Genomic DNA, 15,799 nt, shown 5'->3' with positions numbered 1-15,799 from the left:
GAGTTTAACTGGTCCATCTTGGTATCTATGGAAGAGTAGCAAATAGGCTGAAGATCTGTATTATAAAATACCAGATAGCTGAGTATAGCTAAAAATAGATATATAATCTTTATATTACATTTCTATAGATGGATCAAAAAATATAAAAGCTAAGGTTCTTGCATTAGACCTTAGATTTCCTGTCTTTTGGAAATACAACATACGTATCTAACAATGAAGGATAAAACCCTATGCAAAAATACTCTCTTCCTCTCAGATTCTTCCAGGGGGCTGTATTCCCTATTCTCTGTACTTCTGACATGAAATACAGAGAAGATTAAGTGTGGATCTTATTTGATTTAGTGATTCTAACAACATAGAGTCTGCACTAGATTTATAAGCCTTTCCTTACATCAAGATTTGCAACTAAACATTGTCCACTCTATTGCCCCACATGCAAAAATGGGCTTAAAAGATAAATACGGATCAATTAAGCTTATTGGCTACAATAATTCCAAGTCTTTTTGGAATTATTGGTCAGATTTTCTGGGAAGATTGCCTTCAGCTCACTAATAACTAAATTTAGTCTTCTTGTAAATAAAGAAGCCTTGTAAGAATTCCACAAACATTCCCCACGTATTCACCTTTCTGCAAACATGAAACCTTAAGAAACTGCAAGAGAAGTCATGATAAGGATGGGTTTTTGTAACAAATGATTATAATCATCTTTGATTATAGGTAAGCAATTTAGTAATAATGGGCCTATTTGGTCTTTTAGCAAAAGATGCACTATAACTACTATCAAAAACGTCAGAGTTCAATGCTTGCGATTTGAGGGCAGAATTTTACCTGTGTTTTTCTACCTTGAAAGCATCAGTGCAGCAAGTTAAAACTCATTGTAGGATGCCAGTAGACTTCTATTGGCCAGCTGTTGACATTTCCTACTATAACTCATCACCGTCTGTAGTCAGACTTATTTTTTAGCAATAATCCAGAAAACTTTATATAATATGGTTGCAAATGGGAACAACCAAACATACACTGAAATAAAATTGGTTACCCCAGACGGACTTCTGGAAAGTGGTGGGAGAAAAAAGTCAATAAACTTTTTCCACACTTTTAAAAAATAAATAGGTTCCCTGAAGAGGAATATTCCCAGCTCTGATAAAGACTAATCCCATATATAATTGAAGTAAGTCTCATATGTTTCGTTGTCCTGTTATTTTCTGTTGATGTTGAAATGGAAATTATGTAGCAAGCATGCATTTCCCTATTTTCTCTGAAATAAGAATGAAAGGTTTTAAATGTAGGGGCTGTATGGAAGGTAAGCCTGTACAATTCTGGAGGAGTCAGGTGCTCACTTTTGGAAGGTAAAAGAAAGTACAAAAGGTGAACCAAGGTAAAGCCAATTGTTACCTGAAAGATGGTTAAACTGTACTTTGTGACTTTAGTATATTCATCTTGTATAGTAGTTTGGATTTTGATAAATTGGGTCCAGATGATGTGATTATAGTGTATACATTCAGGAGAGACAGTGTATGAAAACTTCACAATCCCCCTCCAGGTAACCATTGTTGACCTTTGTTCACTTGCATAAGAAACTTTCATGGACTCCATGTGTTCCCATTACCTTTACTACATGTACTAGTGGTTTTAATTGAGGCAAAAGTCTTCTAAAATCACATTCTCTACAAGTATCAATAACCCTAATCACTTAAATGCAGCGCTTCTCTTCTAAAAGTGTGTCTCATGTCTTCAGAAGTAGAATTGAATATTGGAAAAGCCTTTGTCCTTCAACTCCCTGTAACTAGGACCATACCTCCTCAGATTTAAAATAGCTCCTCTTGAGATGGGTGGAGTCCATTCTCAGGTCTCAAATCAAGGGCTAATTAATCCACTGGAATAGTATCCATGTTGCTGCATTCTCATACTTTCTGCTATGAGACTTGTGATAAGTCACCATTACTACAGTGAGGTGATAGTGACACATGAGAAAGTATCTTGTCAACTACAAATCACCATATAAGCAAGGTAGACATGTCATTGCTGCGTTGAAAATGTAGATTGCTCTGTCATTAATAGAAAAGACTTAAAATTCAAAAACTACTGTTTTAGCATTCCTCTTTCTTCTTTTTAACATGTGGAGGATTTTGACAATTATGGCTACTATTCCACTGTTGAGATTTTTTTTCTAATTACCAGTGTATTTATGATGTACATGCAATAATGCTTTTCCTTCTGGGGTGCCTGGGTGGCTCAGTTGGTTAAGCATCCAACTTCAGCTCAGGTCATGATCTCATGGTCTGTGAGTTCGAGCCCTGCATTGGGCTCTGCGCTGATAGCTCGGAGCCTGGAGCCTGTTTCAGATTCTGTGTCTCCCTAGTTCTCTGCCCCTCCCCTGTTCATGCTCTGTCTCTGTCTCAAAAATAAATAAACATAAAAAAATTTTTTTTGATAACGTTTTTCCTTCGTGTCCATGCAGTCTATAAATCCATTACACTTAGAAACTTCATCGTAAAGATTATTTGTTAATGCCAGAAATTCTGGCCACATAATTAAGGTCTTAAAGCTTCAAAAGCTATGCAGAGTAAGTATAAGTAATGTGAAGCGTGAAGGGAGACCAATGAGTCCATGTTAATTACTGAATTTGCAGAGTACTACATTTCACAAAGAAGGTCAAGTGTTGTTCCATAAAAGCGTGTGGGAAGGGAGTTAGAAACAAAGTTGACTTGTATGAATTTATCAACTGTACCCAATTAACAAATGCTGTTAACATGGTATTCCTTAAGCTATGTTCATGAATAATTCATGAGCACAGCTGCTGCTGGAGGTGGAACTGCTCTCTGTAACTTATGAACACAGTGTGGTGTCCAGAAGGCAATTCACTATTGCTGTATCCCCAAACCGATTGTCATATAAGCTTAGTCACTGCCACTGTAAAAACGCCCTAGTAACTCACATGTACATCTCTGATCCATTTCACTCTGTAATACTTCCAGGATAAAGATTCTCCCAAGACTTCTGCCTTCCACACTCTGTCCCTCATCATTGTTTTCAAGTTGACTAAATCATCCATGTCCACAGCCTTTTATCTAACCACTAGAAAAATTAAGATGACTTTCCTTTTGTAAATTACAGTCTCATTTCTCAGTAGAATTCTACCATCTTTTTCCCTGGAGATAACTTCAAAGAGTTCAAAAAATGAAGTATGAGTCTCAAAGTTGGAATGGTCCTTGAATGGTCTGATCCAGATCACTTTCTGTTAAATTAACATCTTCTGAATACCATCTTCTTCAAGGTCTTTTTGGCTCTTGTTCCTCTATTTTGGCCATAATTTTTCTTTGCAGCTATCTACACACTTGATAAATATTTTAGCTACTGTTGAGGATATTGAAGAGGACAGGAAGTTGAACAAGCATTTTGAGGGTTATTTTTCTAAGTCTTATGACAATTTTTCTTCATCTTTCTTCAAAGACTATATGAAAGTCCTTCACAAACACAGTTGAAGTACAGATTTCTGTGTTTGTGTTTCTTACAGGAAATTTAGAGATATATGAGAGCATTATGTATTTAGAAATAGGGGCACCTGGGTGGCTCAGTTAAGCATCTGACTTCGGCTCAGATCATGATCTCACAGTTTGTGAGTTTGAGCCCCTCATCTGCACCGTCAGTGCAGAGACTGAGATTCTCTCTCTCCCTCTCTCTCTCTCTGTCCCTTCTCCACTTGTGCACACACTCTCTCTCTAAAAATAAGTAAACTTCAAAAAAAAACAAAGAAATAAAAAAAATTTAAGCGCACAAGCATGAAAATCATTGTATTTCCCTTCATGCCAAACCCAATGTAACAGACATGTAGTCTTTTGGAAGGGGTGAGTAGGAAAGCAGGATTCCATAGTCATTCTCCCATGCGGCAGCCAGCCGCTTCTCCACAAACCTACTTCACCTCCATCCTCACAAAAACCCAAAGTTGTGGGTTTTGGAACAGTGATGAAACTGAGGCCCAGTGACTTGGTTCACTGATCTTTTTAAGCTCATTTTATAGGGAACAGAATGTATTTTATTTTTTTAAATTTTTTAGCGTTTTTATTTTTGAGACAGGGAGAGACAGAGCATGAACAGGGGAGGGTCAAAGAGAGGGAGACACAGAATCTGAAACAGGCCCCAGGCTCTGAGCTGTCAGCACAGAGCCCGATGCGGGGCTCGAACTCACAGACCGCGAGATCATGACCTAGGCCGAAGTCGGCCGCTTAACCGACTGAGCCACCCAGGCGCCCCCAGAATGTATTTTAAAACCAGGTCTAAAACCTCCTTCCTTTCCATGTGCCACAATAACCTAGAAGTGTGAGCAATGGAGATGAGAGAAGCAGATATGACAGCTAAGTTGGGCACGAATCTCATAATATTCAATGAAATAAAAAATAGTAAAAACACGTATGCTTTGGGGCCCTTGAGGGGCTCAGTTGGTTGAGTGACCGACTTTGGTTCAGGTCATGATCTCACAGTTCGTGAGTTAGAGCCCCACGTTGGGCTCTGTGCTGACAGCTCAGAACCTGGAGCCTGCTTCGGATTCTGTGTATCCCTCCCTCTCTGCCCTCTCCCACTCATGCTCTCTCTCTCGCAAAGAAAAAATAAATATTAAAAAAAATTATTAAAAAAACCATGTATGCTTAGCACTTCCTTAGACTCTCTGCATTTATTTTTTTTCTGACGGTGAACTTTGATCTCAGTCTCTGGTAAGAACTTGTCTGGTCAATTATGATATTGATGTAAATGAAAGTGGAATGAGTCTGATTGCCAGTTGTTTCAAAGGAGGAGCTTTATAATGTGCTTATTTAATATTCAAGAACTAAATAATTCTCTAAAAATCTGTTTCATCCTGAATTGGATTATGTAGTGAAACATACACATGTTTAGCATCATTTCATATCTTTCCTCTTATGATTCTGCATTGCAGAATCCCACGGAAAAATAGGACATCACATTTGAAATTTAGAACAGAGATTTATTCCATCACATCTTTCAAAAAACCAAAGGAATTATTTGGGTTTAAGTTGATATTCTCTGAAAATGTAGGCATGAGTATAAATTTGAATTAGAATACTTTGTTATTCATATTTTTCTAATAATCCTACAATAATAGGTTTTACTTCATAGTGAGTTGGTACCAGAACAATTAAATATTTATTTCCTTCTTTGAGCCTTTTTTATTTTTAAGCATCTCCATTTGTATCCTTTGTTGAAACCAGAGCATAAATATGTATTGGCAATGCACATATTTACTTTAATATTTACAAATATTCCATGTACTTTATATTTTACTATGTTCTCTTCTAGAGTCTAAAAGCATTATTTCTTTTTAAGTGGAAAATACTCATTCTCAAAGCACAACTAGTTACACTTACCTGTTTTTGGTCATCAAATCAGACTCAAAGATTTGATGTCTTTTACTTAGGTTGTAAACGTTTTTTTGTCTTTTTCAGGACAGATAATTTATGTGTTATTTCATTTTTCATATTGTATATCTTTGGTACTCAAAACACACATTGAAATTGAATTTCACCTAAATTTATTAAAGATTAGGACTTTTCCATTTTTAGTTTTCTGCTAAACACTTACACTATAAATAAGACCAGTGGTTTTACAGATTAAAATTGCTGCTGCATTATTATTCCTGTGATCACCGATTTCCTACTACATGATTTAAAAAGTAACGTGTAAAAACCAAATATCATAAAAGTGATGACTATAGGATGTGAATTTTAAAATCATTGTAGCAGAATAATTTATTACTATCTACTATTAATTTGTCTTACTTTGTCTTAACAGCTTCCTCTACTAAGACAACATATATCAGCTACAGCAATCATTCAATCTGAAACAGGAAAATGGTAGAATATGAAGAAATCTGGTATGTGATCTTAATAAACATGACACCACCAAAACCCACTCCTGGAGATCTCTGTAGACTACAATCAATCAAATCAATAGTCAATCTTGTAAGGAACAAAAAGTAGCCATGAGCCAAAAGTATCAATAAACAGAGTGAAAAAAAAAAAACATTTTATACAGTACAACCAATGAGTGTCAAGCTAAAATATTGCTTACTCATAAGCAGTTTAAAAAAAATCACAAAAGGAAAACTAATGTTAGCTTGTGAAAAAAAATGCTGTTGAAATAAACCATGTCTGATGTTATTCTTGTAAGTATTTTTCTGTGATTGTGAGAACTCCCGTTCCTGTCCCACCTTGTTCAACTTGTATAAGACAATGAATCTGTTTCTTGTAATGGCTGACCGGATTGAAGCCCTGGGTTGTGCTAAAAATAAATGCAATGGTTGACGCATGCACTTTTTTTATACAAATAATTTATTTCTAATAATAAAGGAATGTTTTGCAAATGTTGAGAGTTGTTTCGTTCCAGTTTTAAAGACAAGGAACACTCTTTCCAGTTGGCATTTCTGCTGGTAGCTCCTGAGGTAGAAGCCTTAGTACTCCATGGTAATACAACTTCCTCAAGGACTGTGATTTTGTACATTCATGTGTACACGAAGAAGACTGTCTTTTATTCCTCTATTAAAAAGCATTATTTGTGTAAGATTTTGCGAATGTTTCAAAATCGATGTGGTAACTTTACATAGTAATTGCTTTTTTATGAATAATCAATCAATAGCTTGAGGTAAATTGCCTCAAGTATTATAATTAATGAATGAGGAGTTAAACTTCACTACGGAGAATGTAATTTGAAAATCACCATCTAAAAGCATATGGTAGAGTCACTGAAATTCTCCATTTTCTAAGTCAAACCTTTCGCATAACGAAATAGTTCAAGGTATGTGCTCTTAACCTTTTCTTACCTGAGCCTGGTATGCATTGCAATCTGTGAAGTAATGGGCCTTACCCAGTACATTCCTCAAAGCACAGAATTAGCATATTTATTCCCTTGGCATCACTAAAGAAACCACAGTTCAGATAACATGTCAATGCTTTCTTATTTTCCAAATGAAAACATTCATTGGTTCATAGAACAGTATCATTAAAGAGAGAAAACAGGAAGCCTATGTCCTGCTAATAAACCATGCTAGGATGGGTAAAAGAAGCCTGTTAAAGTCTTTCAAATCTGTTACCACTTTCGTCAGGGGCTTCTCAGTTCTATACAATCCCAGACATCCATCAAGTCAATGGGTCTCTACAATCATTTTGTTAGTAAATGTTCTCTCTGCTGACTTAGCTTGGATGGCTCATTGCACTCCTAATAGATACAAAGAACGATCTATGCTCTGTACCTTCAACCCAGATATTGACAGTCACTTTATTTAATAGAGACTTGAAGTAGCACAGCTCAGGCTCTTTCACCAGGTAGTAACATTTCCTAGGTACCTACACAGACGGAAAGCTGCATACAGAGGGAAAAGTATACTTACTGACCTTTGGTTAAGTTTCTCCTAATAGTATTTATTTGTAGACGATATTTAAATCAAGGAGTGAGAGCATTATTTTCAAAATTGCAGATAATCTGAGTTACTGATAAATACAATCCTGTAATCAGGATCCTAAACCCACCTCTAGGTGTGCCTTTCTAGATAAACATAACTGAAAAAAAAATCATATACTCACATTTAGTATATATTATTGTGCCATGTAGCTGAGAACCAATAGCCATACCAAGAAAAGTAACTATAGCTGTATTTTAATTCTTAAATTGACACTTTCCTTTGTACTGAAGATTATTAGTGGTTTTTAAAGATTTTTGACTTAATTTTAATTAGTAAGGATCCATATGTTTGGTTGAGAAAAATGCTTGACTGTTACAAGCCTAGCATTTCTTTCAGAGAGCAAAATTCAAGTATGTTTTCACTTACTAATTGACTCTAATCTCGGTAAGTGGATGCAACAGGGTAATTATGAGAGCAGAGCTGGCTCTCAGGCCAAAGGTCGGTTATTATTTGTTTAAGGGCTTGAGGAAAAAAAATAAAATATTAAGCATAATTCATGACATTTCAAAATTGTTCTTCCTATTACAAACTTACCAATGGCTTATTTTTTCTAGGTACTTTTATAAATAATTGATAGGTGTTTGGTGTTCTACAAAATCTTAACTCACAACAGAGTTGAATAATAGTTCTTAGAGATGTATATATCCCAATCATCCTTTACAGATTACCTTGGGGGAAATTTTTCTTCCTGATGAAAATGATCACCCTCCCCAGGCACTGGGATGATAAACACCCACGTTTAGCAGGAGCTGGAGAATTCTGACCTCCACTGTTTTTTTTTCTTTCTCAGGGATTTCGCTGAGGGCTCAGGAGGCAGTCCTATAGGCTGGAACAATGTAGGAAGGCATCCTGTAAGGGGAAGGATTTAGCATGTGCTAGTAGTGATTCATAAGTCCTATGCTTTAAAATGAACTGCCTGTGTACTATAGATAAGCAAATGCAAAGTTGCATGGAAAAACCGGTATTATATTCTTCGGAATCGACCTTGTGTTTTATTCTGGCCAAGAAACGTCGCATCTAATCTCAGCATGCCAGAGGGAATGCTAAAAATGTAGCCCAAGGTAATATTCAGCAAATGTCACTAGTAGACAGTGAGCAATATATTAGTGTGACCTTGGGCCAAATCTGACCTCCATTTAAAACAAAAAAAATTTAGCTCATACTAGTTAATGTTTCAATGTGTCTAAATCACTGACGGTTGATCTGTCCCAAACTACTTTTCTTTGTAAGAACAACTACTCATAAATTTAAACTTGAAGGATGATCATTATGAACATGAATAGGAACTGAATGGCTAACTTAATTTTTAGAATTAAAAAAAAATGTTACCAAAAGCATTGTCATTTCAGATGAACAGGATTTTACTTTTTTTAATTTAAATTACCATAATATAGGAAATCTCACTGGGAACAGAAGTTTGTATCTTCTATATTTTCTTCTCCTCTTGACTCTATATTCTCTATTATTTACTGATGACAGTGTCAAAAAACTATTAAAAATCTTCAAGATTACATTAGCTGACCCTGATATTTATTCAGTCAGAAAGGGGAAGGAATAGCATTCTTAATGTCTATTATGAAACTTACCAATCTCTCATTGCATTTATTTAATTTCCTTTAATGTCCATCTTTTGGAATAAAATTGCTAAAAATAACAATGTCATCCAATCGTGGGAATAAAATTGCTAAAAACAACAATGAAGTTGTATGAAAGGATGAGCGAGAAATAATACCAAACAGTAGAATATGCTGATCATACGTAATCATCTTTCGAAATGTTTCTTTTGCTCTCATTATGGTTCCCCTTTGATCAAGATATGAATAATGAAGAACAACTTGACCATAGCTAGAAGAAAAGATTGCCTTAAGAAATTATGTCTGTGAACGTTTAGAAACTTGCTGATGGTCACTGTTGGGAAGTGCTACATTAAAGGCACAGCAGCACAAAGCATAACAGTAATTGTTTTTAAAATGTATTTCCTGTGACTATTCTATTTCAGTTTTCTCCTCTTTAAAATTTTTGCAGTATACCTTTGATGATGTTGCTACCTGTGGCTGCCATTGTTTCTCATTTAATTTAATACTTCAGTAGGACATTCAGAATATTGTTCTCTCTGTTGAGCTCGGTGTAATGTCTTGTATCAGATTTTGACTTACATATCTGCTTTTGGAGTGATAAGGGCAGAGAAAAAAAATCTGCAACATATTTTTTTTTTCTAATTGCCTACTGTTTAAGTAGCTTAGGCAGAGCTAACTTTGACAAATACTTGTTACACAGTCATGAAAGTCAAGCAGAGACTAGGAACTATGAAGAAACACGAATGGACTGTGTTATGACTTGGGTGGGAGGTAGGGGTGATGTGGTTGTAAAAAACAGGAAAGATAAATGACAAATGTAATATTTCCATTTTCGAAGCAAGCGTAAAATTATTTACCAATGAATTATAAGTCCCATTAAGTAAGCTTACTAGAACACAGAATGGCGTTTGAGAGCTAATGAAGAAACTTGGGATATTAAAGCATAATTTTGAAAGTTAAAAATATAACTCTACTACGGAGGTAAAATTAAAAAAAGTCAAGGATTTTACTCAACTCATTAACAAACGAGGGAACCAGTAAGATGTTAAAAATAGTTGAAAGAGCATTTGAGAAGCTAGTAACACAGACACCTATCTGAATATACAGGTGGGTAAGTCCAAGAGCTGGATACAAAACTAGTTTCGTGTCTCATATAGTACAATAAACTATAAACATTGAGGTTTTCTATTTCATTGGACAGATACTATTTGAACCTACTCAATAAAAATCAACAAATTAACCCCTGTACCTCAGAGCTGGGAAGTAACCACACTGACAAATCTAGTGCTGCACTGGAAGAATAACCATTAATAGCCTTTGCCTATTTCCAAGTTTTGGATTTTCTGATGAGTCATATTTCACTGTTTTACTTCCCCTAGTTCCAAGCATTATATTACTAGTAGTTGTATGATAAAGATCCTACACACACCCAAAATCATATTAAGAATGATCTAAGTGAGTAACGAAAGAGCTCTGGAATGAGGCTGTGTTTTAATTATTCTTTCCTGTCTTTGCTCTTTGGAGACAGAGTAATTCAGAGGCTGGATAGAATTAGATGGTATGGAGGATAAATGTGAATAAGTGTGTGGCTGCCTTCAGCTAACAGTTCCCTGACAGTTCTACAAATAATCTGTGAACGTGTGACTTCTTCCTTTTGCCCCCTGGGTGCTGTCACCTCTAGTGCGCATTTTCCCTCCCTTTCTGTAGTATATTACCCTAAAAGGGGAAATGTGCTTTTCAACAGTATTTCTGAAGATGACAAATCACGGATAATCTACTGTGTCTCCATGCCTACCTCCTATTTGTTTTTGGCTATTAAATCTGGCCTATCCTGACAAAGACTCTTTGAGGATCCACTGGCATCTTCCAGGCAGCAAGAATGAAATCTCCTCAGTTAAAGGGTGGGAGTGGAGAGAGGACAGGTGTATGAAGAGAGCTCTGCTTTTCCAAAATATCCTAGAATTTAAGCACCCCATCTACCCCCTCGCTTCCCTCTGGTGCTCTGGGCTCTGCAGAGCAGGTTAACGGTGGGTGTAGGGACTCTCTCCGCATATGGAACCCAGTTTCTGAATGCAGGACTAAAAGCATTGGCACTCAGCGGTCCCTTTTATGGATCTTTACTAATATCCTGGGAGAAGGAAGAGAGGGGGCCGTATGAGCCAAATTATAAAATAGATGAAATGTGGTTTATTGATTTTTTTTCTGTTTTTCTGTTGTTTCTTCTTATAACGTTCTTGAACTTCTTTATACCTCTTGACAACGTCACCCAGGTGACCAATATCCTCAGTGTATCTCCTAGGTACTCAGAGATCCCCTTTTCTCACTTTCCATCTTTAGACTCACTAATATTTTCCTGTGCTCCAGTGCCTCAATCCCAAATTACTTTTCTAGTCAAAGAGGCACATCAAAGAGGCATATCGGAGGCCCCCAGGGAAGCTACTGTAGCTGGATTTTAAGCAATGACTTAAAATATAATTAAAACCATTTATTCATTTTCTTTAGAAACTCCTTACTGAGGGTGTGCTATGTAGCCAGTGTTATAGGTGCTGAGAACAGTGAATTAAAAAACAAAACAAAACAACAAAAACAACCCTGACTCTCAAGGCATTTATATTTCTGTGGGAGAGATAAGGAGTGAACAATATAAATATAAGATAAATATATAAATATAGGATGTGTTAGATAGTGATAATACTGAGAAGAAAACCCAATTAAATCCAAGAAAGTGGATAGGAAATAGGTTAGGTAGTAGCATTTGTAGAGCACAGGGTTGAAACTTTAGGTTGAGTGGCTGAGGAAGGTGACATTGTTTAAAGGCCTGAAGAAAATGAGGGACTGATGTGAGCAGTGTCTTGGGGCAAGAGAATTCTAGGCAGAGGGGGTCAGCAAGATAACAGGTCCTGAAGCAGGAGCAGGTCTAAACCAGGGCAAGGTGAAGGGTGCGGGGTGGGGTGCATTACGAGATCTTGTGGGGCTTTGTAGGTTACCAAAAAACTATTACACTGAGTGACAGGAGTGTTTACAGAGTTTTGAGCAAAGGAGTGACATAACGGGTCCTAATTTTAATTATTTTAAAAAAATTTTTTTATGTTTGATTATTTTTGAGAGAGTGTGTGCGAGCGGACACACGTGGGTGCGAGCAAGTTGGGGAGGGGCAGAGAGAGAGAGGGAGACAGAGGATCCAAAACAGACTCTGTGCTGACAGCAGATAGCCTGATGCAGGGCTTGAACTCACGAACCAGGAGATAATGACCTGAGAAGTCAGACTCTTAACCTTAACCAACCGAGCCACCCAAGTGTCCCTGATTGAGTCTGTCTATTGAGAGGAAATTAGCCTCAAAGAGGCAATAGCAGAAGTACAGACACCAGTTAGAAGCCTGTTGGATGATCCCGGGTAGAGATGCTCTAGGGTGGGGCAGAGCAGAGTACTGGAGGTAAGGAACAATGCTTCAATTCCATGTATATTTTGACAAGATCTTACGAATGGGTTGATGGATTAGAGAGAGAAAGGCCATTCCATGGCTTCTGACCTGAGTTGCTGAAAGAGTGCTGTTGCTTTTCACTGAAATGGGGGAGATTTGAGAAAAACGAGTTGAGGGAACTATAGCTCCTTAATTTGCATTTTTAAAGAGGCCTGGATCATTAATTAGAATAGCTCTAAAAATCCTGGGATAAATTTGAGGACAAGAAATACTATGAGAACGAGCGTTTGTTCCCTCTGAGATATTTTCAGCAGGGTTTCAGATCTTCTTCTGATGTCACCAAACCCTATTCTCTTCTCTCAGCTCCCCATCTCAGACTAAATCCTGAACTGATTTTTTTCTTCTTCCTAGCTTCCCTCTACAGGCCTTTTGTATCCCAGTTCTATTGTGGTTATTTTCACATTTGATTATTGTAGTTGTTTTTGATATTGTGTTGTTTTCTCCAAGGAGCGGAGTGTAAGCTATTGTGTCAGCTTTCAATCCCTGACTTTCTATTTCCTTGGCTTCTGGTTATTTAAAAATGAATGGTGCTCCTCAGGATCTAGTACAGGAAAAGTATCCTTTACCCCCAATCTTTTATCCTAATCAAGACTCTTTCTTTGTCCAGGAAGGTCAACCGCCTTCTCGAGAAGCATAACTTTCTGCCTGGAGCACAGGATAAGTAAATAAGGGGAGAGCGGCTGAAATTATAAACATGAAGGGCTGCAGGAGTATACTCCTTTGGTTATGTTGTCTTCTAGGATACAAGCTTCCTAATTTCAAGGGCTTGCCTTTTTTTTTATTCATTAGTTCATTCATTCAATCATTCACTTATTCACTCTTCCAATAAGAACAATGAGAAAAGTCCTATATTCCTGTGTAGAGATGCAAAACCTTACTAGCTGGGAGGGATGGTAAGATACCTCATAATGATAATTACAATAATTACAATAATTGTTATTATAATAGGTAAGATTAGGCTGCTCCTAGTTTATGTCAGACAGCTTGCTAAATGCTATACTAGAATAAATCCTGCAACAGCCTTGTGGTATGGGTATTATTACTCCTGTTTATGGATGATGCGATGGAGACAAAGGTTGATTATCTAATTTGCTGGAGATTAAATAGCATATAGGTGCAGAGCTTGCATAGAGCTGTATAGTATCAGACAGCATGTGTCGGCTGAGAGGACATAATAGGGGTCAGCTGGGAAAATTAGGCATAAGTCTATGACAGAAGTTCCTGGAATCCTCTGATTTGATTTCAGATATCAATATGCTGTATGCTACAACCTATTCTAGGAGAGCTATCCAACCTTCTTAGCTTTGGGAAATATATTTAGAGGGAGGGATATCCTTTGGATAAATTCAAGTTAACGGCAACATTTTTTATTTGATTAGGAGTTTTTGTTTTTATTGAGTTGTTTCTAACGTGCAGTTCTTAAAGTTATGCATGCACATCACAAGACCAGATATGGAATGTAGCCCTATTTCCTCATGGTTCACGATTCCTCTTGTTAAAAAAATTTCAAATACTATGAAAGAAATCAGGAAAAAAAATTGACAAGACTACTTGGGGGATTTATTTACAACTTAGGGTTAAGTTCACCTGTCAACTTAGTTTTATAGTTTGCTATATTTAAAGTAACTTTATTCAGAAAGTTCATTCAAATAATTTGCAAATGTGTTATTATACCATTAGGATGGCAAGCCATGATTGTTTCTTTCATGCACAAGTAGCTTCTTGAGTAACTAGTGCATGATCTCCTTCATAAGATATACATTATCATAACATCTTTCAGATAGAAAGATCAGAGCTGAAGATTGCTAAAGTTCAGTGTCAAATCATCCACCAGTAATTGAGCCAAGAAAAGAACACAATCCACAATGCTGGGCTAATACCCCCCTTAGACCACATGGACCCAGATTTCATCATTCTGCCTTCAACGCTGTTATTACCTAAGAGTTTTTCCTGGGCCCACAACCTTAGTATCATTAGCAGAAGATGTTTACATTCTTCTTTATTATTATTTTTTTAATTTTAGAAAGCGTGTGTGAGCTGGGGAGAGGGGCAGAGGGAGAGTGAGAGAGAATCTTAAGCAGGCTCCACACTCAGTGCAGAGTGCAACATGGGGCTTGATCCCACGACCCTGGGATCATGACCTGAGCAGCAATCAAGAGTCAGATGCTCAACCAGCTGAGCCAACCAGGCACTCCAGGTGTCTACGTTCTTGAAGTCTATTAGAGTGGAAACTCGTGGCAAAGCAAAAAGAGACCTTGCTGTTTTCTTATTGGATGATTGCTTTCTTATTCTTCCAGGTAAGAAGGAAGAGGGAAGTGTCTGCATACTCAGCTGCCAATTACCTTTGCTCCTACTATACTGGATTCGGTAATCAATTTGGGAAAAAGGTTTTCCAGGTGTTTTCAAGTTGTAACAGTCTGAATCCATCCGGTCCTCTCCCACATATCCTCTGCACTACTCTCTCTCTCCTACATACATGATGTTTTTTAAGAAGCAAAAACTAGACCCAGTTTGAGTTACGTAAAAGGGAAATTTCAAATTCAAAAATCGTTATACCGATTTATGGATTGTAGCTGGATTTTAGAACATATGTCTTCTATCAGCAGGAATCTGAGATATGAAATAGATCTTTAATGGATCCCTGGGGCTGCTGGATGGGCACAATAGTCCATAATGACTTTATGGAGTAGGTCAGTGAACCAGAACACAGAAGGGTTTATGTGATAGGCCTTAACCATTAGGAAGAAGCTATAAAGTCTATTGTAGCAAAAACCTCACTCTTCGGAATGTACCTAAATACCAATTTACACAGTAGGGATTTTTAACTAACAGTAACAGCTGTCCCCCACTAAGGAGATATTTTTTTTTACTCATAACCAATAAGAGAATTTGGCTGCTTAGACATATTTAATTTCTAAGTATATTGACTGCATAGTATTCAAATATAATTACCATGTTTATGGGTCTCATTCTGCCTACAGAATATAAAAGTGACATGTTTAATATGAATAATAAAGAGAAAATGTCTTCTTGGTATATTCCTTATTGCTGTCAGCTTTAGGAAGTGTGTTCAAATATGTTGTAATTTAATTTTCACCATTAATACATAATAATGATTCCTTCTTTCAATCATTATATGTTCTGAGGTTAGCATTAAAATCCAGGAGGAAGTGACTCATGCTGAATTAAACTAAATAAATATTTTTAAATCACTTTGAACATGCCAGAATGACAAAATTCAACCATGGAACTGAAATATTTAGTGGAGG

At 36.8% G+C, this 15,799-nt stretch overlaps 1 protein-coding gene across 1 annotated transcript in view; it reads left to right on the top strand.

Moving 5' to 3' along the window:
- GRM8 (glutamate metabotropic receptor 8) overlaps window positions 1–6,267 on the top strand; it is a 756,021-nt gene extending 749,754 nt beyond the window's left edge. Inside the window, exon 10 of the mRNA XM_042923664.1 lies at window positions 5,806–6,267. Coding sequence (XP_042779598.1) covers window positions 5,806–5,855 — 50 coding nt within the window. The 3' untranslated portion in view covers window positions 5,856–6,267. The remainder of the gene's footprint in view (window positions 1–5,805) is intronic.
- The last annotated feature ends 9,532 nt before the right edge of the window (window positions 6,268–15,799 follow it).

Source organism: Panthera leo, chromosome A2 (genome assembly GCF_018350215.1).
Source record: "Panthera leo isolate Ple1 chromosome A2, P.leo_Ple1_pat1.1, whole genome shotgun sequence".
NCBI classification, from domain to species: Eukaryota; Metazoa; Chordata; class Mammalia; order Carnivora; family Felidae; genus Panthera; species Panthera leo.
The sequence above is the reverse complement of the archived record's forward strand: the minus strand, read 5'-3'. Positions and strand labels throughout refer to the sequence as shown.